The 23158-nt window shown below is 47.4% G+C and overlaps 9 protein-coding genes across 9 annotated transcripts; 4 read left to right on the top strand and 5 right to left on the bottom strand.

Annotated features, from left to right (window-relative positions):
• Window positions 1-247: 247 nt before the first annotated feature.
• N7479_006188 (uncharacterized protein) lies at window positions 248-730 on the top strand (the record flags this gene model as incomplete). The annotated part of the gene is made up of 4 exons (XM_057253884.1): window positions 248-382; window positions 440-464; window positions 538-547; window positions 604-730. 4 exons carry the CDS (start codon window positions 248-250, stop codon window positions 728-730), a joined length of 297 nt encoding a protein of 98 aa, XP_057107746.1.
• A 547-nt stretch (window positions 731-1277) lies between these two features.
• N7479_006187 (putative microtubule binding protein HOOK3) lies at window positions 1278-3931 on the top strand (the record flags this gene model as incomplete). Its single annotated transcript, XM_057253883.1, has 6 exons — window positions 1278-2653; window positions 2705-2762; window positions 2817-2893; window positions 2949-3061; window positions 3127-3668; window positions 3740-3931. 6 exons carry the CDS (start codon window positions 1278-1280, stop codon window positions 3920-3922), a joined length of 2349 nt encoding a protein of 782 aa, XP_057107745.1. The 3' UTR covers window positions 3923-3931.
• Window positions 3932-4485: 554 nt separating this feature from the next.
• N7479_006186 (putative mitochondrial GTP/GDP transporter Ggc1) lies at window positions 4486-5756 on the bottom strand (the record flags this gene model as incomplete). The annotated part of the gene is made up of 7 exons (XM_057253882.1): window positions 4486-4821; window positions 4878-5055; window positions 5114-5247; window positions 5311-5424; window positions 5484-5525; window positions 5579-5616; window positions 5672-5756. The coding sequence occupies 7 exons, from the start codon at window positions 5754-5756 to the stop codon at window positions 4486-4488; spliced, it is 927 nt and encodes a 308-aa protein (XP_057107744.1).
• Window positions 5757-6935: 1179 nt separating this feature from the next.
• N7479_006185 (autophagy-related protein 8) lies at window positions 6936-7468 on the bottom strand (the record flags this gene model as incomplete). The annotated part of the gene is made up of 3 exons (XM_057253881.1): window positions 6936-6969; window positions 7039-7271; window positions 7379-7468. 3 exons carry the CDS (start codon window positions 7466-7468, stop codon window positions 6936-6938), a joined length of 357 nt encoding a protein of 118 aa, XP_057107743.1.
• Window positions 7469-8171: 703 nt separating this feature from the next.
• Window positions 8172-9543, top strand: hem13 (coproporphyrinogen oxidase; the record flags this gene model as incomplete). Its single annotated transcript, XM_057253880.1, has 2 exons — window positions 8172-8381; window positions 8437-9543. 2 exons carry the CDS (start codon window positions 8172-8174, stop codon window positions 9541-9543), a joined length of 1317 nt encoding a protein of 438 aa, XP_057107742.1.
• Window positions 9544-12227: 2684 nt separating this feature from the next.
• On the bottom strand, window positions 12228-13470 carry N7479_006183 (putative mitochondrial DNA replication protein (Yhm2); the record flags this gene model as incomplete). The annotated part of the gene is made up of 4 exons (XM_057253879.1): window positions 12228-12282; window positions 12385-13057; window positions 13200-13296; window positions 13354-13470. 4 exons carry the CDS (start codon window positions 13468-13470, stop codon window positions 12228-12230), a joined length of 942 nt encoding a protein of 313 aa, XP_057107741.1.
• An 821-nt stretch (window positions 13471-14291) lies between these two features.
• Window positions 14292-15973, bottom strand: cit1 (citrate (Si)-synthase CIT1; the record flags this gene model as incomplete). Its single annotated transcript, XM_057253878.1, has 5 exons — window positions 14292-15398; window positions 15464-15511; window positions 15579-15663; window positions 15729-15793; window positions 15866-15973. The coding sequence occupies 5 exons, from the start codon at window positions 15971-15973 to the stop codon at window positions 14292-14294; spliced, it is 1413 nt and encodes a 470-aa protein (XP_057107740.1).
• A 1985-nt stretch (window positions 15974-17958) lies between these two features.
• On the top strand, window positions 17959-20566 carry N7479_006181 (Nrd1 complex RNA-binding subunit; the record flags this gene model as incomplete). Its single annotated transcript, XM_057253877.1, has 4 exons — window positions 17959-18078; window positions 18157-18402; window positions 18617-19972; window positions 20054-20566. 4 exons carry the CDS (start codon window positions 17959-17961, stop codon window positions 20564-20566), a joined length of 2235 nt encoding a protein of 744 aa, XP_057107739.1.
• A 444-nt stretch (window positions 20567-21010) lies between these two features.
• On the bottom strand, window positions 21011-22485 carry N7479_006180 (O-acetylhomoserine aminocarboxypropyltransferase/cysteine synthase family protein; the record flags this gene model as incomplete). Its single annotated transcript, XM_057253876.1, has 4 exons — window positions 21011-21209; window positions 21263-21831; window positions 21893-22391; window positions 22439-22485. 4 exons carry the CDS (start codon window positions 22483-22485, stop codon window positions 21011-21013), a joined length of 1314 nt encoding a protein of 437 aa, XP_057107738.1.
• Window positions 22486-23158: the final 673 nt, after the last annotated feature.

The following is a 23158-nucleotide window of genomic DNA, read 5'->3' as shown; positions in this document are numbered from 1 at the left end:
TGTGGAGTAGTGAAGCAATGAAAATTGAAGGTCAAAAAAAAAAGGAAGGGAAGTGAGGTGAAGTGATGAGGTGGATGTGCCAACGAGAAAGGGATTGTCAGAGTGTATAGTCATGTGATCAGATAATGACGCCAGTCCCGAGGATCGCATTCAGGTTCTCCGTTCTTGAGACAATCTTGGAATACTAACTTACCTTGACTCTGTATACATTCAAATTTATTTGGGAGATATTTTTGCATTTTTCAACATGAAGCTTACATTTGCTACCCTGCTTGTTCTACCGCTGGCACTGGCCGGATCGATCAAGTCCGTCATCATTACTTTCCCCAAGGGAACGCCTGCTTCGGTGGTTACCCAGGCCAAATCATCCCTGGTGGCTTCAGTACGCAGTGCTTCTTTGCTACCATGAGCTGTAATAACACTGGACTGACACTTTTAGGGTGGCGTCATCACACATGAATACCGTATGTTCTCCCTTGCCCACATTTAGATATAGAGATATCATTTCATTGATGCTAACATACATTTCTTACGCAGATTTAATCAAGTACAATTTCAACCGAGATTTCTGTTTTATGGCCCATTTTCTAACTATGGCTTTAGTGGCTTCGCCGCCGAGGCTCCCGTGAGCGCTCTCCAGACCCTATCCACGCAGGATACTCAATACAAACCGAATATCGAAGAAGATCAGGTTGTGAGTGCATACGGAGACTATGTGGCTGCAGTTTAATATGCCCTCTCCAATGAAGATCGTGGGGTTGTAAATCTCACGGCTCTGAGCATATCATGACGTCTGGAGGCAAACCCATGATGCGATGAACCAATAAGAGGGACATTTGTGGGATTATTTTGGTGATTCAATACCTCGGCGTTTGAGTGTATACAATGTGGAGTAAATGGTTGTGCCTTTACGCTTCAGCTACGGGGCTTCAGGTGGGCAAACTTACTGATAGGTTTACTGGTTTCTTGCGATCTACTTAAAAAGAATAGTATGTATTCATTATCGCAATGTATTATTTCCAATTCAAACCCTAAGTTATATACTTCGTTGCAAATCAAAGAGCATGGACAACATAGGGCCGATCATCCTCCCCGCTAGTTAATTCCCGTCCTTGTGGCCCCCCGTACGCGCGTGGATCCGCTTGAAACTCCCGAGAGAGAGAGAGAGCCACCGAGGCATTTTGAGTTGTAATCTCTCGCTTTAGAGGCTTGGAAATGCTGGAACTGCTGGAACTGCTGGCTTCTTTGACACTCGATTAAACGCGTCAATCGTCAAAATGGCGTCGGAACACACGGTGACCAAGGTTCTGTTGGAATGGATCAACAGCTTCTCCTTGGGCAAAACTCTCCGAGCCGCTGATGAATTGACCGATGGAATCATCCTGTGGGAGATCCTCCAGGATATTGACCCTCAGTATTTCCTTGAAGAAATCCCAGAGCGCAACTCTTCCGACCATTGGGTGGCCAAGTGGCAGAACCTGAAGCACATCCACAAACTATTACTCAACTACATTCGACACCAAAACGATGACATCCTACCCTCCGGTCTTGATCCGTCGCCCGATCTCGAAGCTATCGCCGAAAAAGCCTCTGCTAAGGAAACGAACAAGCTACTGAAGCTTCTCCTGATCGCGGCCATCAGCTCCCCCAATGCCGGAACATACGTACAAACACTTCAGGAACTAAGCACTTCAACTCAAGAGGGGCTCAGGGATATTATTGAGGAGGCACACAATGGCCAATACGAGCCAATGGACGCTGCCGACGAGCTCAGGGAAGATCTGGCCAAGCACGATCGCCCTGTGGACCTGGAGCTGCAGTTCGAAGAACGCGTTGGAAAGGTACTCGCAGAGAACGACCGTCTAACACACGAGAAAAAAGAACTGGAAAAGGCACTGGAGGACTTGCACAATCGTTTAGCGCGTCTCCAGGAGAACAATGATACCCTACAAAACCGGCTCGCCTCCACCGAGGACCGGCTGGTTACATTGAAATCTGGAAAGGGTGATATCGGCTTCAATGCAAAGGCATTGGAAAGCAAGACCCGTCAACAAGACGATCTAATTGCCTCCCAGGAAGCGAAGTTGACCGCTGCCCAGGACGAAATCGACAGTCTTCGGATGACAGTTGAGTCCTTGCGGGTCAAGAACCAGCGCTATCAGAAACTGCAGGATGACTATGATGAGCTTCGCACCGAAAAGGATCAACTCGCGCGCAAGGCAAATGCGGCCGAGAAATACCGCCAAAAGCTGCAAGCCAGCCAAGACTTTGAGAAAGAAAACCAGACACTCAAGAACCAAATCAAAGATCTTCAGCAACAGTTGAAAGAGTCAGACTCGCAGCAGCGGTGGTCTTCAGAGCGCGATGTGGAACTAGAAGAATATCGCAAGCTTCTGCCACAAGTTGAGCAGGAATGCAATGAGATCCAGAATCTAAAGAAACAACTCGAGTTCAATAATCATGCGCTAACAGAGCGACTAGAAAGTGCGGACGAACAGCACGAGAGAGATGATGCTTTGATCAGCGAACTACGTGAACGCCTGGGAGAACTGGACGGCTTGCCGGGCAGCTCGTCGCCTGGCTCTGAGACGCCAAAGATGCAAGGGACTTTGCAGAAGGACTTTGAGGCACTTGGTGTCAAAGAGTCACAACTGTATGTGTACGAAACGCCGTCGTAGTCTTATTGGATGCTAACTATTGACAGTAAATCTGAAAATGATGACTTGAAGCGGGAAATGGAGTCGTTCAAAGCATCTTCAGCTGTACGTGTACGATATATTCTCTGCAATTCTCCCCTTGGTACTGACAACCCTTAGCCCGCTTCTCATACTGGAGGCTTCTCTGAAAACTTTGCTGCATCCGTGCACCTGGCGCGCTCCGGTTCCACCCAAAGGTTTGATTACCCAGCATTTCGTCTTGATGAATAGAATATCTAACATGTATCGCAGCGACGACTATTGGAAACTGTACGAGAACTATATTGGAGCTCTCAAGAAGATTGCAGAGGTTCAGGACACCTTGGAAACAACCAAAAGGGACCTTTCTGATACACAAGCTGAACGTAAGTCAAAGATTGCTCTGGTTCTACATATATAAGGAAAAACATGTGACTTACAAATCCTGAAGTTGGCTTTGTAAATATGGAACAGGTCGAGATGCTCCAAGGACTCGAATCGCATAACTCAGCTGAATTAACGAAAATCCGGGATGACTGGGAAAGCCTTACCCAGAACGTCCATAACCTAGAAGCCGAAGTTGATGCCAGCCAGACGTTGGTGCGCGAAGTCTGTGCGGAACGAGAGGAACTGCGCAAGATGCTCGACAACAAGCAAAGCGAGATCAGCTCCGAGGACCAGGAAGTGATGAACGAGATGCAGATGCTCCTAGGCGAGTTTGAAACCCACAATACGGAGGGTGGCGAAGTGCCCCAGAAATCAAGCTTTGAGCTCTTGAAACAGTGTGCGGGAGTTCTGGAGAAGAACGTCGAACGACTTGCTCAGCGTGCAGAGGTCAGTTCCACAAATTATATGCGCTGTATCTTCTGGTTTGCTAACTCTGGATTGGTTCTACAGTATATTCAGCAACAAAATGAGCTGGTCAAATCACTTCGTGAACGTATGAAGAACTATGAGGAAAACCTAGACGATGGCCTTTCCAAAGAGCGAGAGGTAAGTCAAAGATGGAGCTGTATATGCTTTGATTCTGTTGGATTTTAGCATGATGCTGATGACCCTCTTAGCTTGAGCTTCAGAATATTATTGACAGCCAGGCCCGAGAACTCGACCTTGTGGGCTCGGCTTGGTATCACCTTCAGAGCCGGTGGCAGAACAACAATATGACGGTATCACGATATCGACATGGAGCCAGCACGGGAGATTCCAAGGGCTGGCTAGCAAAGCAAAGAAGTTCTGTTACTGGTTAGTGGAATGCCCTACGACTGAAGTTTGTGCCATTTCATTTTACATGTGCGTTTTATTTTTATTTTTTCGTTTATTGGTTTTGTATATTGATATTCCCACTATACATCCTGTCTTATTCATGTAGTTATTTCTATGTCAATATCTAGAATTAATGTCATTCAAATAGAAAAGAATAGTCGGTCGCTTATGCGGCCCTGTGATGTACTTTTTGGCAGTCTTCTCAGATGTCCTTTTTAGATCTCTTTTCTTTTAAAGGATTTTTTGTGTATCCTCTCAGTTCTATAGGTGGCTGGCAGGAAAACGCTGGTTAAAGCGTAGAAGGTGCAGATGACATTTTCTATGTAGGGATATAATAAAGGATTTGTCATTTAAAGAACTCCAGGGTCTTCAAAGTATGATATGAAGCCATGTTAAAGTAGAGTGAGTTCGTCCATTCAGAAAATGTAAGCTACCTAAGTAGATCCAGGAAACAAAAGACTATGAAAAATACAAAAGTCCAGGTAATTGAACCCAAACGAAGAGAGGAGAAATAAAAGGGAAGATGCAGCTATTATAAAAATGGTCTCTATACAACCTGACCGAAAGCGGGAATCAGAGTCTGTGCCAGCCAGAAGCTGAAGACCAGCTTGGGACCCGTCATCAGTAGCTTAGGGGTCAGACCCTTGAAGAAGCTGGTAGGGCCTTCGTTCTTGAGCATCGTGGAGACAATCTTGAATCCAGACTCGGGGTTCTCGAAATTGCGGTTCTGGATACGGGTCTTGATAACATCGAGGGGAGCGGACACAATCAGGGAGGCGCTAGCACCGCAGACTGAGGCGACGAAGTTCTGGCCCCATGTGGCAGTGTTGTAATCGGTCAGCTTGTAAATCTTTTCCTTGGCGAAAGCGGATCCACCGAAGAGCTATAAACAAGTTAGTGGTAGTTCGGTGATAGCAGACTAGGACACTAAAAACATACAGCGAAGGAGCCAGGGGCATTACGCGCGGCAGTCCAGCCAGCACCACGGTACAGACCCATACCCTCATCAGCAACAATCTTGAAAAGGCCACGGCCACGGAAGGCATCGGGGTTAGTCTGGCGCTTAATCTTAAGAACATCCAGAGGAAGCAGAACAATCTCTCCAATTCCGATCAAACTAAAAAAGAGATTCAAGTCAGATATATTTTCACGTCCAATTGTTCAATTGTTCTTACCTTCCAGCAGTGGCGTGCATAATGGCCTTTCCAGTACCCTTGCCAAATGCATTATCAAAGTCGGCACCGTGGTGCTGAGCGAGGTAATCGCGTGCGAAAGGCTGACCACCGTACTTGTAGATGCGCTGGAGGACCTGTATATTCGGAATGGTATAAGCTAGTCGTTTTCCCATTCTTCTGCTGTAAGGGTCACGAACCTTGTAACCGGCAGCGTATCCAAGACCGGGGAACAGAGAGGTGAACTTGCGACCGATTGAGGCATTGACATGCTCCCTGAAAACAACCTGCTTGAAAGCGGCAGCGTTGGCAATCTATCAAAAATCCAGTCAGCAATGGGCACACCTTCATCTGTAAACAATCCAAATCTCACCCGGGTCTGGTTGCTCATCAATCGCTTAGCGGTGGTGTCAACCTATGGAAGTCAGTGTCTGGTCGCAATGGGTCTTGTATCGGAGAAAATTGTACGGGGTGGAAGATCATCAACTCAGCAATACCGGCAGAGCCTAGAAGAGTCACAAGTCAGTAATGAGTTCGTATTTTGAACATCTGAGGACGTACCGGAACCAAGGAGCCGAGCAGTAGCAGACTCCTTTTTAACATCTTTGGAGGCGGCGCCAGCACTGGGGGCAATAACAGGAGACATGTTTTCCAATTTTAAAAGAAATCCCAAAAAAGACAAAGCAAGAGAATGACAACGCCGATGATGGGTTCAGGAACATGTGCTCGGAGTTAAATTTTATCGAGGCAGGATTTGGCACTAGTCCCGTTTTGGAGCCGCCATCGGAGAGCCAAGGAGTTGTTGAAAAAGGTCGAGAGGATGGTACATATACTTGCTGTATGTCATTATAATAGATGTACTCCGTATCAAGAACTGAATTGTAGAATTGTCTAATCTTTTCATTTCCAGGAATATAAATCCATCTATATATATACACATATGTATAGATTCATTTTCCATACAAATAATCTAAATAACCCCACAGTATCATGGAAATAGGTGCAATCAGCGCCGCACCGGAATGTGTCAGTTTAAAATAACCGAAAACGAACCCCTACGATATTAGCATGCGGATTATATGCAGGAAATAGTTTGCTAAACTGCAGCGCTAATATCTTATATATGCTTGGCGTGTCTAGAAGACCTTTAGGGTTAGCGTTTGAAATACTCCATAGTTATATATATATATATATATATATATATATATATATATATGTCATGTCGCAATATATATATCGGAGTCTAGAACATCTGAGCGCAATGCTCAGATATAGTGGTCTTTTTAGCCTAGTGTATAACTCGCCAGTCCAGGGGCAGGTTATAATTATATACTAGGAATATTAACTAGTCATCATTCTCAGTAAGTATACAGTACATACTATAGACTCCACTATATAGTTTTATATCAAAAGTAGAGAAAGTAGATATGGCTACTTATTAATTAGATTATGGCCAAATAAAAAATAAAAATCATATTGCTCTTAGTTGTAAACACTTGATCTAGCCCGATCTGTGGTTTGTTTCCAGGTTGGTGCTCTGTCATTGCTCAACTGAGCACACGAAAAAGAAAACCGACAAAAGAATCCCAGAATATTACCACAACCAGAAAAGGCTCATAATGATTGTAATTGCAGCTAAAGAGCATAATTGCCAAGCAAAGTAAGAAAAAAAATGCGTAGAACACCGAATGAAACGCCAGTGACCCCAAAACCAGTATCCCAAGGTCGCAGAAGATTTCGTGTCTGCTCGTTCATCCATCATTGACTCACTCATGAAGGTCAGAGTGGCCGAACAGCAAAGCAAATGAGAGAGATTAGACAACCTCTACAGGTCACCGAAGGTGTTCTCGCCCGAGTATCTAACCGTTATGTCAGTATAATTTCATTTTATTAACAAAAAGAAAAGATAAAAGGGGAGGAAAACATACGTGATGTACAAGAAACCATCTTCGTCCTTGTGCTCTTCGTAGATGCTGCTCATGAGTGCAGCAGTTGGAGGGAGGACCTCATCAACGAAGATGAAGATAGCCTTCTCGGGGGAGAGCTTTATGCGCTTGCGGATCACATAGACAAACTGCCCCACGGTGAGATCAGCCGGCACTAAGTACTTCTTCTTGTCGATGGTGGCGATATCCGACTTCTCGACCTTCTCGCAGATGACCTATGGGTTGAAAGTCCGTTAGATACCAAACAAGCGGTGAGGGTCTGAAAGGTTGGTTGCAGCAACCACCTCCTTCGAGAAAACCTCCTGAAATCAAAGATACTCACGGGAATCCGGTCGGCATACTTCTGGCGGATGCGCTCGGCCTCGGCCTTTCGCTTCTCGAAGGGGTGCTCGTCCTTGAACTTGGATCGCATCGTGACTGATAAGGGTCGATAAGTGAGAGCGGGTCGGGGTGGAGAGTAAGATCAAAACACCAGGAAGCTCTGGTGTGAAGTTGGTAGTAGTAGTGGCTTTATTGATGAGAAGAGCTCTGGGTGTGAGGTATATCGCAGAAAGTAGAAAGAGAGAGATGGAGAGGGGTGATAAGAGGATGACAAGGCAACTCCCCCGCTGACGTTACAGTAATACCATCACGGGATCCATGGGCGGTGAGTCAATAGTCACGAGGCAGAAATCAGATGTCTCGATGGTTCTGCTCACGTGTATAGCAAGGCATATATATTATTTACAAGCATACTAGTACTCCGTATACCTCTCAATATACTAGTCAGGTTAGTCAGGTCTGTAATAAATAAATACAATCAATCTCACAAATACCGGGGCTTACATGTGCGTACTGCCCCGGTGCCTATCTCAACTTCCCCAGGCCCTGGGGCCGCTTATCGTGCTTATCTCATCCAGCCAAACAGGTCAAACTCAGCTCTAAGAAAGTCGTACGATTTGAGACCGAGGTTGCATGGTATTTTGCTGAATTATTGACTCAATTCAACTTCTTCCTCAAATCATTCTCTCTATAGGTTTGGATTGCTAATCCATCGGTTTAAATCCCCGAATCATTGACTTTTTGATACTTTCTTTGTGCTGGCAGGCATTCGCGCAGCCAATCCTATTCCAAAAATGGCCACCCGATCATATATGCCTCTGCGGAGGTCGTTGGCGCAGGTGTCTGCTCGAAGCCCTCGCATTGCTGGTCATCGTGCTGGTCCCTCTTTCCGCGGATATTCCACTAAGCAGCAACCGCGTGAGCCGAAGCCATTCACTGTCTGGAGGCCATACTTGCGCCTCGCCTTTGGCGTGCCTTTCATTGGCGCAATTCTATACTCAATGGTATGACAGACACGCGCGCTTCAGAATGCGAGATCAATTTGCTCATTTATTCCAGATGACAGAAGAAGTTACGGAACTCGACGCTCCATCCATGGTTGAGGTGGATGAGGCCCTGAAGCAATCATCGAAAATCAGCGAGTCCTCACCGATGCGGTTACGGATGGAGAAGCTCATCAAGCAACACCAGCAGAAGATTATCGAGGAACTAGGCAGAATCGATGGCAAACAATTCAAGACGGACACATGGACCCGCCCCAATGGCGGCGGCGGCGTCTCATGTGTGCTGCAGGACGGGAATGTCTTCGAGAAGGCGGGTGTTAACGTCTCCGTGGTGTACGGCAAATTACCCAAACCAGCCATTGAGAAGATGCGTGCCGACCACAAGTCCTTCGTTGGCTCAGATGTGGACTCGCTGGATTTCTTTGCCGCTGGCCTCTCGCTGGTCTTGCACCCACACAATCCCATGGCTCCGACAGTCCACCTCAACTACCGCTACTTCGAAACGTCAGATCCTAAGGACCCTATCAACGGGGACAAGAACTGGTGGTTTGGAGGCGGCACAGATCTGACCCCAACCTATCTTTTCCCGGAGGATGCTCAGCACTTCCACAAGACCATTAAGGATACATGCGACCGCCATGATGCTACATACTATCCCAAGTTCAAGGCCTGGTGTGACAAGTATTTCTACCTCCCCCACCGTGGTGAATGCCGTGGCGTTGGAGGTATCTTCTTCGATGACCTCGACGCCAGCTTCCTTCAAACTTCCGCCGGCTCCTCCTCCAACCCGCAGGAGACCTTGTTCTCCTTCGTTTCGGACGGTCTGGCGTCTTTCCTTCCTTCCTATGTGCCCATCATTGAACGACGCAAAGACATGCTGTACACCCCAGAACAAAAGGAGTGGCAGCAGCTTCGCCGGGGCCGCTACGTGGAGTTCAACCTTGTCTATGATCGCGGAACCAGCTTTGGCTTGCGCACACCCAATGCCCGCATTGAAAGTATCTTGATGAGTCTCCCACGTACTGCTAGCTGGGCTTACATGGACCCTGTCTCTGGCACAAGGACAGAGAACATGCCTGTGGATGAAGATGACCTGGCAGAGGACAAGACCAAAGAGAAAGAGCTTATGGATGTGCTACGTCACCCCCGACAGTGGGCATGATTCATATGCCATGTTTCGGTATATGGTGTATTCTTGGTTTCTAAGTTATATATGTATACTACCTAACAAACATTTAGACAAAATGTGAATAATTTTCGAGCTAGATCTCGGGATGTCTCTATGGTCTTTGGTTGCACGCTAGATAAACCCTAGGGAGTACATACTATGTACATATATATATGTATGATGAACCGATAATCCTGACATTGCTTTTGCCTCATCTTGCTAGATTCTCGTGGTTCTTTCATCCAATGGTAAGATGGCCGAGTTGGTCTAAGGCGCCAGGTTAAGGTATACCTTGACTCCACAACTAGCAATAGTTTCCTGGTCTCGCAAGAGGCGTGGGTTCAAATCCCACTCTTATCATAACTTTTTGTTTTTGCTCATTACATCTCAATATAAGACTTTTCTGAGCTTAATCGTGTCTTTCTTTGTTGTTACGGTGTGTACACATGTATATATATATATATATGGTTTATTAACTTTAGTTCTTCGCCAAATTGATCGTTAGCGGAATTTATAACCCTCCACCCACATATGCTATATTTCTCGAGTGTAAACGCCCTTTTATACTATTCGCTTGATTCTTTTTCTTTATTAACAGTCGGAATCATGTAAGAGACAGATACTGTAAAGCAGACCAATACACATTTTTCTGGCCCACTTCATCATCGGCCGTGGTGTCTATCAGCGAGAATGATACATATCAAGCATAATACAGATCAATGGTCTAGTTTTGCAGACCATCTAGCCAAGAGCAACGGTTGAGAAAATATCAGTATGGTGCCATATATTTCGGAATCGAACACTTGGTTTTACCTAGCCTATATATGATGATAGCTCTGGTAAGTACCCAACACGAAGTATAAAGTTCCTACTCATATACTTATGGCTCTATCCCTTTCTAGTTGCCTCTCCATTCCCATGATCAAGTAGCTTAATGATAGGCTGCAGACCGACTTCTGTCGTCAGTGCTGCGGTATTACGCCGATGGGGTTTCATACTCCCCGACATTAGGTATATCCTAGGACCTCGACAGCTATTAAGGATTCAATCTTTGTGTTCCTCCATCAAAACTATACATCTTATATCTTCTTCGGGTACTACACCCTGGCCTGTTTAATAGGTTCTGTTCGAGGCTAGCACATTTACCACTCACCGGCAAGCTGCACAGGGCGATGGCAGCATTCATTGTGGTTTTAATATGCTTTTATATGAAGATTATCTTATATATGTACAGACAGGCGTCCCTTGAATTAAATAAAAATAAAAATAAAAAATTCATTCAGAGAATATGATCTAAAAGCCTTGCCCCAACGGCCAGTAATATATATAAATCGGTCTTTATTACCTCTATCCATCGAGCCATAAACGGCATGGTTTCCTGCTGACCTTTCTTTCTCCTTTCATCTCACCGGGTTGTGTGTCACCCCGGCACATCCTAGGGCTAATAAAATGTACTAGGGCCTTAAAGTGTTGAATCCAATATTTGAGATGCTGTTGGCTCTTTATGGCTGAGTTTACTATTTCAACTGAAATACAAAAGTATATTCTTGCGCTAGTCAGTTATAAAATTGTAAATTAAAGTGAGGCACTTGCCGGTGTATATCTGGACGCACAAAAATGAGGATTTTTTTTTTAAAAAAAACGAACCAACACACCACGCACACCATCCTTGTAGCAAAACCTACACCAAGTGTACCAAAAAGTAAGTGATATGAACAAACAGCAAAAATTTATGATAAGAGTGGGATTTGAACCCACGCCTCTTGCGAGACCAGGAAACTATTGCTAGTTGTGGAGTCAAGGTATACCTTAACCTGGCGCCTTAGACCAACTCGGCCATCTTACCATTGGATGAAAGAAAGACGAGAATATGGCTACATGAACGGAAACAGAAATGGCCCAAGACGGAGAACGGCACTGTCACTTGTCTCCAATAATCGCTACTCTAGGAGAGAAAGCATGTGAAATGTCAGCCCGGAATTATCCCGACAATTTAGCCCTATGGTAATCTTACAGACCCCCAGCCCATATTGTATCGGAGTAGCCGACGGGCATACGGGATTAAATGCAGGCATGTTCTAATTTCCATAAGCCGAGGTCGTCAAAAAGCCGTAGCCATTGGCCCGCTACAGGGAGTAGATGCTACATACCGTAAATGTCATGCAAGAGTTGCAGAATCTAATTAGCGCAAATTCTGCGACTGATCTAAGGGAAGCAGTGACAGGCATTGTATCCTTTTCATTGTTTGCCGTCATTGGTATCGACCTCGGGCTGAAGGGTTGATATGGCCGATTCGCGCACCGAATATCGGATGAATTTTTTTTGCGTCTGGGACTCGGCTGGCGGAATTGGAGATTCGGAAAATTAAATTCACGTTTAGAGTAAGGGTATTATTGCATTGGTTTCTTGTACAATGTAAATCGGAATTGTAATTCCGCCGTTCAATGATTCGAAGCGTTTGAACTTGAGATAGAAGATGAGAGCTAGATCGATACAACAAAGTAAAGAAAACAGATTTAGGTAATTGCTGAGGGAAACCGCAAATGTATTCAATGGGTATCGGGTCTGTCCATACGTCCGGACTAATTATGAAGTTATATAAGCAACTGCATCTAAACTAAAAACAAAACTTCCAGACCGAAGACCACTGCATGGCAGAAGGGTATCTCAAACCTTCTCTAATGCTTCGCGGTGACACTATCGCCGGTCAGTTTTTCGACTGCTTCCTTGGCCCTGTTCGGTGGAAAGATCTGATTAGCCCGAGGTTTCACATGAAAAAAAGGGGAAAGGTGGATCGCAATGACGATGGAATAAGAGGGGAAGTGGAACACTTACATGTCACCAAGAGCAACCATGCAGACGGTCTGCCAGATGCCCAGACCGATACGGGGAGCCACACCACGGTAGAGGCCACGGATGCCGTTGCTGTCGTAGATGTACTTCAAAGTCTTGCCGACGGTCAAGTTCTTGGGGCGGTTAGGGTCGGGAGTCTTGCTCTGCATCTCGACACGGATAACTTCAATCGGCTGGTTCCAGGCGGATAGACCACCACCAAGAGCCGAAGCCAAGATCTTTTCCCCGGCAGACAGCTTAGCGCCGTCCTCCTTGTTTGAAACCTTGCGAATGGCCGACTCAGCGAGACGCGACAGACCGAAACGGGAACCCCAGTTGGTAGTCTGGCGAATGGCAACGGCGTTGACACCACGGTTGATACCACGGATGCCCTCCTTGCGGTAGATATCCATGAAGGTCGCGAAGGTACCAGGAGGCTTCACACCGGAGGCGGCCATCTTGTGCTTGGTAATCTCGACCGTCTTCATGCAGGTACAGAAGCCCATAGTAGCGTAAGCCTGAGCGACACCGCCAGTCATACCGCCGCTGATGCCGGCGACGAAGTCATTGGCACCGAAGGACCGGGCGTAGTATTCAGCCTCGGAGGCGACGAAGAGGAGAACCGCACCCTTGGTGGATGCCTCAATCCAGGCCCACGGAATGAGTCCCTGGTAGTCTAAATATCCGATGTCGTAATTAGTTCGAGTTCATCACAGTCTTGCGGGTCCGTCCTCCCCCACGCGCTAACTGGACATATCGGGGGAAATTGGAAGCGGGTATTGAATAGACTCGGAAGCGGGTATTGAATGAACACTTACAACCGAAAATGCCGCCACGGCCCCAAATCCGACTCATAGCGCCTGCGAAGCTGTCGCCCCGGTTTGCGGCCATGGTTGTCTTGATCACCTCCAGCGGCTTAGGGGAGTCTTAGTTTGCATTATTTACCAGATATTCATTGGAAGTATGCCATACCTGTCCCAATGATGTAACCTCAAACAAGTTCAATCCCGCGCCCAGCAACAAGTTGCTGAACTTGACGGGCTTCTTCTCGAGCTTAGGGGCCGAGGTGTTGGACGTAGTTGTAGACATTCTGGGATGATGGATGCGCTGAAAGGGGCCCTGACCAAGGGAGATAGGGGGCTTCGTGCGTTTAAAGAAGGGGGAGGGTTAAAAAAAAAAAGAGTCGAAAGAGGATGGATTGCGAGTGTGTAGAAAAGTGAATGGAAGAGGGAGAAAGGAGGAAGGTAGATTGTCTTATAGGGTCGGGGGGAAATCAAAGCTTCAGTAAGCTGGGGGATAACCAGTACCTGGTACATCCGATCTCCAGAGTTTCCACTCATACCATTGGGTACTCGGTACCTCCCATACCAGCCCCGGAAGGAATCCACCAAGTAGTAAATTTGTACTCCGTACTTTTTTTTTTATTAAAAAAAATAAAAAAAAATACCAATATTATACACCATTACTATATATGTAGTATATACGGAGTAGTATATAAGTATATATAGATAGATGTATTATATGTACGGAGTACCTTTTAAGTATACACTCCTAGGAGTTAACACATGTGGGGGACAATCGTTGAATGTTCCCAACAAATATTCATGTGATCGATTCAACACAGGTAGTCGTCAGACCGTGTGAATCTTCTACGCTGTACCTTTAATCCTCGATATATTTAGCAATTTTTGACTTTGGACATGCAACGGGATATATCGCCGATTTCTGAGGTAAAAATGATTTGACATGGAAGTTCTGTTACAAGGCCCGCTCGAACCGATCAAGTCCCTATCATACATGAAACCAAAGACTCTCTCGGTCAAACAAAAGGGAGATAATACAAATGTCTAACGCGGGTTTTGAACGGGCCCCAATGATATTAAGAAAAAGAAAGGGGAAAAGTCATGCGCTTAAAGCTTAGCACCGACCAACTTGGCGTAGGCCTCAGTGCTGAAAGACTTGGGGCGCTCAATGGGCATACCAAGAGCACGGTCGATGATCAGCTGGGGTAGGACACCAATGGCACGGGACACACCGAACAGGACGGTGTAGTAGTTAGCCTCAGTCAAACCGTAGTACTGGAGGAGAACTCCAGAGTGGGCATCGACGTTGGGGTAAGGGTTCTTGGTCTTGCCGTGCTCGGTCAGAACGCCGGGGGCGATCTTGTAGACCTGGCTGACCAGCTTGAACAGAGGGTCATCGGGAAGCTTGCGGAGAGCAAACTCGCGCTGCGAGACGTAACGGGGATCAGTCTTGCGCAGAACGGCGTGGCCGTAGCCGGGGACGACCTGGCCGCTGTTCAGGGTGGCCCAGAGGTAATCCTTGATGGATTGGTCACTGATGTCGCTGCCGACGGACTCCTTCATCTTGGTGATCCAGTTCAGGACCTCCTGGTTAGCCAGACCGTGAAGGGGACCGGCAAGACCCTGGAGACCAGCGGACAGAGAGAGCATAGGTGAGCTCAGAGCACTGCCAACCAAGTGGGTGGTGTGAGCGCTGACGTTACCACCCTCGTGGTCGGAGTGGATGGTCAGGTACAGACGCATCAGCTCAACGAAGTCCTTGTTGCCACCGAAGCCAAGCTGGTTGGCCAAGTTGAAGGAGTAATCCTTATCCTTCTGGACAGGGGCAACCTTGCCATCTTTGAAGACGTTGCGGTAGATGCGGGAAGCAATGGTGGGCAGCTTGGCGATGAGGTCCATGGAGTCCTCGAAGGTGTAGGTCCAGTACTCCTTCTTGTTGACACCCTTGGCGTAGGCCTTAGCGAAGGCAGACTCGTGCTCGAGAGCAGTCACGGCCAGAGAGAACTGGGCCATGGGGTGGAGGGTGTTAGGGCAACGATCGATGAGCTCCTCAACGAACTTGGGAACATCGGAGCGGGCAGCCCACTCGGCAGACAGGTTACGGACCTGCTGCTCGGAGGGGATCTCGCCAGTCAACAGAAGCCAGAAGAGACCTTCGGGCAAGGGCTCCTCGCCACCGGGAGCCTTGGGCAGGAGCTTTTGGCACTCGGGGATCTAGAAATAACAGTGAGCAAACAGTGAGCAGGTAGAAACAATATCCGAATCAATTCAAAACCTACAGTGTAACCACGGAAACGAATACCCTCCTCGGAGTCGAGGACGGAACCCTAGAAAAAAAAAAGAAAATTAAGGTCAGCGTCGTCATTTGCTAAGGGGTAGAATTTCTCTACTTACCTCCCAAACGAGGGACTTGATGCCGCGGGCACCACCGTAAGCCTGGTCGAGGGTAACCTCACCAATGACCTTGCTGCCGTGCTCCCTGAAACGATTGAATACCATGATCAGCTGTTGTCTGACTTCGAATAAGAAGGGCGCGTCACATACTTGCGGAGCTTCTTAACCTTCTCGATCTCGGCGGGCAGGTTGTCGGCGAAGGTGTCCTTGAGGGACTAGATCATTAAAACAGGTTAGCATTCCGTTCAAGCTCAGTGATGAAAGCTGAACAAAGACGAGCATCATACCTTAACCTTGGAAGAGTAGCAGCGCACGCCATTGAAGGCAGCGGACTGCACCGGCTTCGCGATGGAAGACCGGAGAGCGGTAGTACCGATTCTGAGGGAAGAAGCCATGTCTAATCAGACAGGATATATGGGATGGGTAATATGGAGGAGATGGAGAGTGGTCACAAAGCCTGGGGGAGAAGAAGAAAGAAAGGAAAGAATTCGGGGAGGAGCTCTTTTGCGCCTGGAATTTTCTCGGTTTTTTCCCGCCTGGCCGTATTACAGCCGGTACCGTTGATACGGTAACTGGGTCACTTTTCGGGAGGCCGTGGAAGCTCAGTCAGCCATAGATACCTAGCTCCTGAAGTGCCTCTAGAGAGTGTAATTTTCTCCCCAACGGTACGGAAGAGCACGGACTCGGCAGATCTGTGTGTTCACCTACGTAGTAGCCCTGGAGATGGCGAAATACGGAGTTTATGTAATTTGGGATATGTGTTCTTTCCAAGGTTTATACTAGTATATTATTAGTAGATACTATATGTAGTAAATTAACACATTAACATGTATACTAGTATTATGAGATTACATAACTATATATATATATATAACTAACTATATTAATGTATATATCAATTTAGTACTCCCTAACTCCGTTACTCCGTTACTCCAGGGCTTGATGAATTATTTCTTATATAATCAAAACCCTCCCGCCCGGCCGTGGATATTCTGCCCCGGTTCCAGTATTTCCAATTTTACGTATTAAATACAGGCAGTGACGTCGGTAAGTCGCCATTTTCTTCCGTGCCGCCATCCGTCCGCGTTGAAAACCCTCGGAGCTTATCAGATGAATATATGGATATGCCTAGATAACCTTGGAAGTATACTTACCTGTGTAGGTATACATATATATGTCACAGTGCATTGACCTCAAGCAGGTAGTTGTAGATTCTAAATTCCAGGTCTTATGGTTGTACAATGGCTTTTCTAAAATGGTTCACCGAGGTCGGGAGCTATAGAGCGGCAGTCAAGGGCAGAAATATATTGGAGGGAATATGGGATGTCCACGGGTTCCTCGGCTCAGCACATACTGGATATGTACATATGTACTCTGTACATGTAATAATGTAAGATATTATCTACGGAGTACTTTATAGGTAGTCAGTTATGCTTTATTATTGTTTGATAAATCAATTGGAACCAAAAGGTGTTTGTTTTCTATTGTTTAACAATATTTAGTCATTAATTTGATGGAGACTTTATAATTTCTCTCGGCCATAAACCAACTAAATATATATGATAACAGAGAAAAAAAAAAACACTATAAAACAAATGTACAAAGTAGTACCTCAGCCAAGGTCAATATTTGAAAATATAATATTTACTGAACCGAGGCTTAATAAATATCATTTAACATTCACCTCGGTCTCTCTTTTTTTGGTCTTTTTAGGTCTTCTACTTCGTTGCTCATGAAAGTACATAACATCGAAAAGTTCCAGTTGCGGACAACAACCAAAGACGCAAATCGCAATCAGCACGTGATTGCGCCATGATGGGACTAGCGCCAAGTCGCAGAGTCTTCTCCCCTTTGATGATCCTTCCGTTCATCTTCATCCCTCAACTCAGCATCTTCCTTCATTTCGATTTCATCAGTTTCTCGACCTCAGTTCATTCGCTGCGCTGAACTTCACTGGATCCTCTTGGAATCCGTAAACCCTGATCTGGTTTTTCTCTGGGATCTCACTGCAAAAGACGTTCTAGGCTGTACATCTCCCGTACTCCCCGTACTCTCGTACTCAGCGCCAGGCAGCCTTCCTGGACACAATATCGCTAGGCTGTATTCAGCTGTAGGCGGCTATTCTCTGGTCGACAGTGAATGCGCTCGTGGAGTCTGTAGTGAAGAATCGCCAGGGACTCGATTAAACATATCTTCTTTTTCATACCAAGGGATTGATTGTCCGTCGCGTCAAAAAAAAAAAAAAAAAAAAAAAAAAACGCAGTAGCCGGGACCTCTCGATTGCTTCCTTCCATCTGCATAAAGCCTTGACTGGGAACTCTTTTCATTCATTCTTTTGCGACTCCCCATACACGTGGACTTGACGGTAGTATTTCCCGCCATGTCTTCCGCAGTAGCTGAACTGGAGAATCTTCTCCAATCCATGCTGGCCCTCAAGCCGCCTGGCGTATCCGGCTCAAAGATTGGTGGCATCACGAACTTGTGCAATGCCAACGTGCAGGTACGCTTGTCCCCTTTGGTCGATGGATTCATCTCATTGGTCCCGACGTGATAGATGATATGCTAACCCTGCCCGCAGAATGAATCAGTGCTCATCCAGAAAATTTACACTCACTTCAAGAAGGCCCCGGGCTCCCACAAGCTGGGTGTGCTCTATGTGGTAGACTCAGTAACTCGACAGTGGGTAGAGGCCGCGCGCAAGGCTGGCCAGGTTCCTGGCGGCGATGCGCCTGATGGAACTTTCGCCGCTGGTGTCAAGCGTGTCACTGATCTCTTGCCCATCTTGATGACAGACATCATCAATAATGCTCCCCATGACCAAAAGGTACGCAAAATAGGATATACCTGTATCATGATAAACCTCATTACCCCCCCCCCCCCCCCCCCAGCATCACAGCCTTGGCGATGGCCAAGCCTATTTTCGGGCTTTTACTTTGCATATTGTATCCTTGCCCTCAATATATTTCAATTCGAAGATCATGGCGTCTTGGCCAGACCGTTCAGAACACGTAACTCACATATATCTCGTCATGATTTAGGACAAGATCAAAAAGTTGGTCGACATCTGGGAACGTGGTGCGACCTTCCCGTCCCCGATGCTCAATTCGTTCAAAGAGAAATTGAATGCTGCCCAAAGTAAGTCCTCTTGGATGGCAATGCACGCGGCCGATGCTTACAATTTATTAGATGTCGAATCGAACACACCCGAAGGATCTCCCGCACCGAACGCCAACCCGATCGGAATTCCGCAACAGTCGGCAGCACCTGATACCTCGAGCATCCTGAAAGCTTTGGCCGACATGGCTAAGCAGAACACTACCGCGCCTGCTGCCCCTTCGGCTCTTGCACCGGCAAACCCTCTGGGTGCCTTCAACTCGGCCTCCGTGACACCTGCCAATGATCCGAATTCGCATATGGCTGCTACCATGAACGCTCTCGGCGCTGGTGGACCTGTCGCGCCTCCCTTCGCGGGTATGGCCGGCATGGCTCAGAACCCTGCTCTACAGCCACAGAGCCAAAGTGGAACTCCGATCTCGATGGCCGCCGCGAACCCGTTGACTGCGATTCTTCCTCAGGCTACGCAACCCGCACCCGACTCGAACGCCATGGCACAGCAACTCCAACTACTCCAGATGCTTGCTGCCCAGGGCATCCCTCAGGACCAGTGGGGAACTGCCTTGCAGCTATTCAGCATGACCAACAACAATGGCATGGGCGGTATGCCGGGTATGCCTGGTATGCCCGCAATGCCTGGGATGCCTACGATGCCTGGTGGACCAATGGCTGGATTCAACCCGATGCAAGGACAGAATGTTGGTGGATGGGGTCATTCAGACGCCCAGAAGGATGATCGTGGCCGCGAATACCCTCGCTCGCCACCCACTGGATATCGTCGTCGTTCTCGCTCTCCAGGCTGGGATAGACGCCGTACTGCTTCACCCCCTCGCCGTCGCGACAGCCCTGTTTATGGAGAATATGGTGAATCCCCTGGTCGTCGCGGAGACCCCCGTGATGCGCGTAGCCGTCGTGGTAATGAGTATCGTCAGCGTAGCCCTCCTGGTGGCCGTGGCGGTGCTGCTGGTGGTAGACGTCGCTCACCTTCGCCTGCTCGTAACAAGGATCCCAACCTTCCTCCCCCTGGACCCAAGTTCATTGAATGGGACTATTCGATTGGTCAGGGTATGATCAAAGTTTTGAGCCGAACTCTTTTCGTTGGTGGCGTCACCTCCTCCGAGGCTCATCTGCGTCAGCTATTTGGTCAGTTTGGAATTGTTCAAACTTGCATCGTGAACGTGGACAAGCGCCACGCTTTTATCAAGATGGTTAGCCGTACCGATGCGATGCAGGCACGCGATGGAATGGAATCTTACCGTACCGGCGAGATGCAACTTAGGGTAAGTCTTTTTCTTTCCTACTCCCTTTATGGTGACTCCTCTACGGGTGGTTGGACCTTGTCACTGACTTTATCGATATAGACTCGTTGGGGTGTTGGCTTTGGTCCCCGTGACTGCAGCGACTACCAAACTGGAGTTAGCATCATTCCGATTGAGCGACTGACAGAGGCTGATCGTAAGTGGATGATTTCCGCAGAGTATGGCGGAACTGGTGGACGTCCTATTGAATCTGGAATGATTGTTGAGGAGCCCGACATCGAGATCGGCGCAGGTGTCTCCTCTAAGGCTATCAGCCGTCGCATTGCCACTGATACTGGCGGCAAACGGGGCCCAATTTCTACTCGAACAAACCCTAACCCTCAGGATGCTCGTTTCGGCGGTCGCCGTCCAGAGCGTGATGGATACGGTGGTGGTCCCCAGATGGGTGGTGAACTTGACATGCCTAACATGAACAACCAGGGAGCTGCACCTGCAGTTCCTTCCTATGGTTTCAACTTTGCCAGCATGCCCATGTTGCCTCCTGGCTTCATGATGGGTGGTGCTCAGCCTAGTATGCCTGGTGCTCAGCCTCCTTCCGGCGGCCAAGGCAACTGATTTTTCATGATTCCTCATTGATGCGTGCATATGGTCCAAATAGGTTGCGCGCATCGCGCATGGCAAGGGCGTTGTGGGATTGGACTTTTTATTATTTTATCTTGAGGCATATCGTTTGGCGGGGTGAGGTTTCTTTCTTTCTGCACATCTCTTCTTACCTTAATTTCCATAGTTGTGCATGAGGTCGCCACGATGGTGGAATCAGGTGGATAAATTCGGGATCGAAATTTTACGAGAGAATTCAAATAGTTCATTTAACATTACCTCATGGTTCGTTCCCATGGCAAATCTACCTACACGCCTCGCGTGTAGAATGTATCTTTTAAACATATTCATTGATATCGTATTGAGGTCATAACTAAATTTTTGACGCCGCCGCTATATGGTGTCCTTTCTGGTGTATTTCACCTTCGTGCACGAGAGCATTCACATGTGTCATAACCTTTAAGCAGTACGGTCTGGCAAAGCCTTGGATGCTAGGAAGGACTGCTCAAAGTCGGCAATGATATCGCCAATGTACTCTGTGCCAACCGAAATACGGATTCCATCCTCAGTGACACCGGAGTCACGGCGTTCCTGCTCCGTGAGTTGCTCATGGGTGGTGGACCAGGGGTGGATGGCCAGAGTCTTAGAATCGCCGACACTGTAGTATGTTAGTAGGGAATTTTGAGGGAGGTGGATGGGAAGGAGTCATACTTGGCAAGGTTGGAGATCAACTTGAAGTTGTCAACGACCTGAGCACCCGCAGTAGCGCCACCCTTGACTCCCACAGACAGCACACCACCAAAGCCGCGGGGGAGGTACTTCTTTGCGAGTTCGTGGCAGGGGTGGTCGTCCAGACCGGGGTACGACACCCAGCTCACATTCTCGTTCTTCTGCAGCCATTTAGCCAGGGCAATAGCGTTAGTTGCGTGTCGCTCGCAGCGCAGACTCAGAGTCTCCAGACCGAGGATCAACTGCTGAGCACCGAAGGGGTTCAGGGCAGAACCCAGGTCCCGCAGGATTTCAACGCGCACTCGGATAGCATACGCAACTGGGCCGAAGGTCTCCCAGAACTTCAACCCGTGGTAACCCTCGGATGGTTCCACGAATTGGGGGAAGCGGGCAGCGTTCTTGCCCCAGTCAAACTTTCCACTGTCAATCACGACTCCGCCAATGGTAGTACCATGTCCACCGATCCACTTGGTAGCACTGTGCACAACAATGTCGGCACCGTGGTCAATTGGGCGAACGAAGTAACCACCTGCACCGAAGGTGTTATCAACCTAAAGGTAGGATTTGGTAAGCTTCGCACATCCTCACCCGCTTTCTCAACAGATAACATACCACAACCGGAACACCCTTCTCGTGCGCAACCTTCGCAATGGCCTCAAAGTCGGGAACATTGTAGCGAGGGTTACTAATAGACTCAATGAAGACAGCCTTGGTACGGTCATCAATGGCCGCGGCAATATCCTCGGGCTTGTCGCCTTGGATAAACTTGGTATTAATTCCCAGGCGCGGGAACATAACCTTAAACTGGTTGTAGGTGCCACCGTACAGATTGCTCGTGGCGACGATATTGTCACCGGCATGGGCAAGGGCGGAAATAGCCATGAATTGGGCTGCCTGGCCGGAGGAGGCGGCAACAGCGGCAACACCACCTTCCAGAGCTGCAATGCGCTTTTCGAAGACATCGACTGTCGGGTTCATGATTCGACTGTAGATGTTGCCGAACTCTTTAAGGCCAAAGAGCCTTGCTCCGTGAGCCGAGTCATTGAAGACATAGGAGCTGGTCGCGTAAATGGGGACGGCTCGTGAGTTTGTGGTAGAATCGGGCTCGTGACTTGATCTGTTAGATTTGTCTTTTTGAATTGGAGATTTGACACTTACCCAGCATGAAGCTGTAGGGTGTCAAAGTGGAGATTCTGCTCGGACATTGTTTAGGAATGCGGGGAAGCCGATTATGGGGAATTCAGAGATGAGAAGGCAGTATTTTATTATGAAGAGACAGAATAAATAGAGGGGGGTGGGGGAAGATCAAATATGGCGGGGTGCAGATGGCGTGATTTGGAATTTATACTCCACAATATGTTCCTGTATACTATATACAATATATAGTGTTATAGTGTTATAGTGTTATAGTGTTATAGTGTTATAGTGTTATATAGTGTTATATATAGTGTTATATATGGTGTTATATATGGTGTTATATATGGTGTTATATGTAGTGTTATAGTGTTATATGCTGTATGTGTAGATATATAGCTAGTATACCCAATGAAGTCTCCCTTCACATGAACTTCATATCTAATCATCCCATGTCCATTTTCGACTCTCTTTTTTTATTTGGTCTGAATGGAACTGAATTCTTTTAATCTTCCACGATATATCAGCCCTGAGATGTTTTATTCCCCTATACGCCCGACAGCTTTTGATGCTTAGTATAGAAAGGTCTACGGGTACAGAGTACAAAAATCAGATGCCCACTTCCCCACATTTTTGGGGGGCTAAAGATATGTATCATCAAAAGTACAAAATTGTTTGAAAAATAAAAAAAAACATACAACAGTGAGGATTCGCTGGTGGTCACCCACCCAACTACTAACTCAC

This window comes from Penicillium vulpinum (genome assembly GCF_028829585.1).
Source record: "Penicillium vulpinum strain IBT 29486 chromosome Unknown utg000003l_segment0_segment0, whole genome shotgun sequence".
NCBI lineage: Eukaryota > Fungi > Ascomycota > Eurotiomycetes > Eurotiales > Aspergillaceae > Penicillium > Penicillium vulpinum.
The sequence above is the reverse complement of the archived record's forward strand: the minus strand, read 5'-3'. Positions and strand labels throughout refer to the sequence as shown.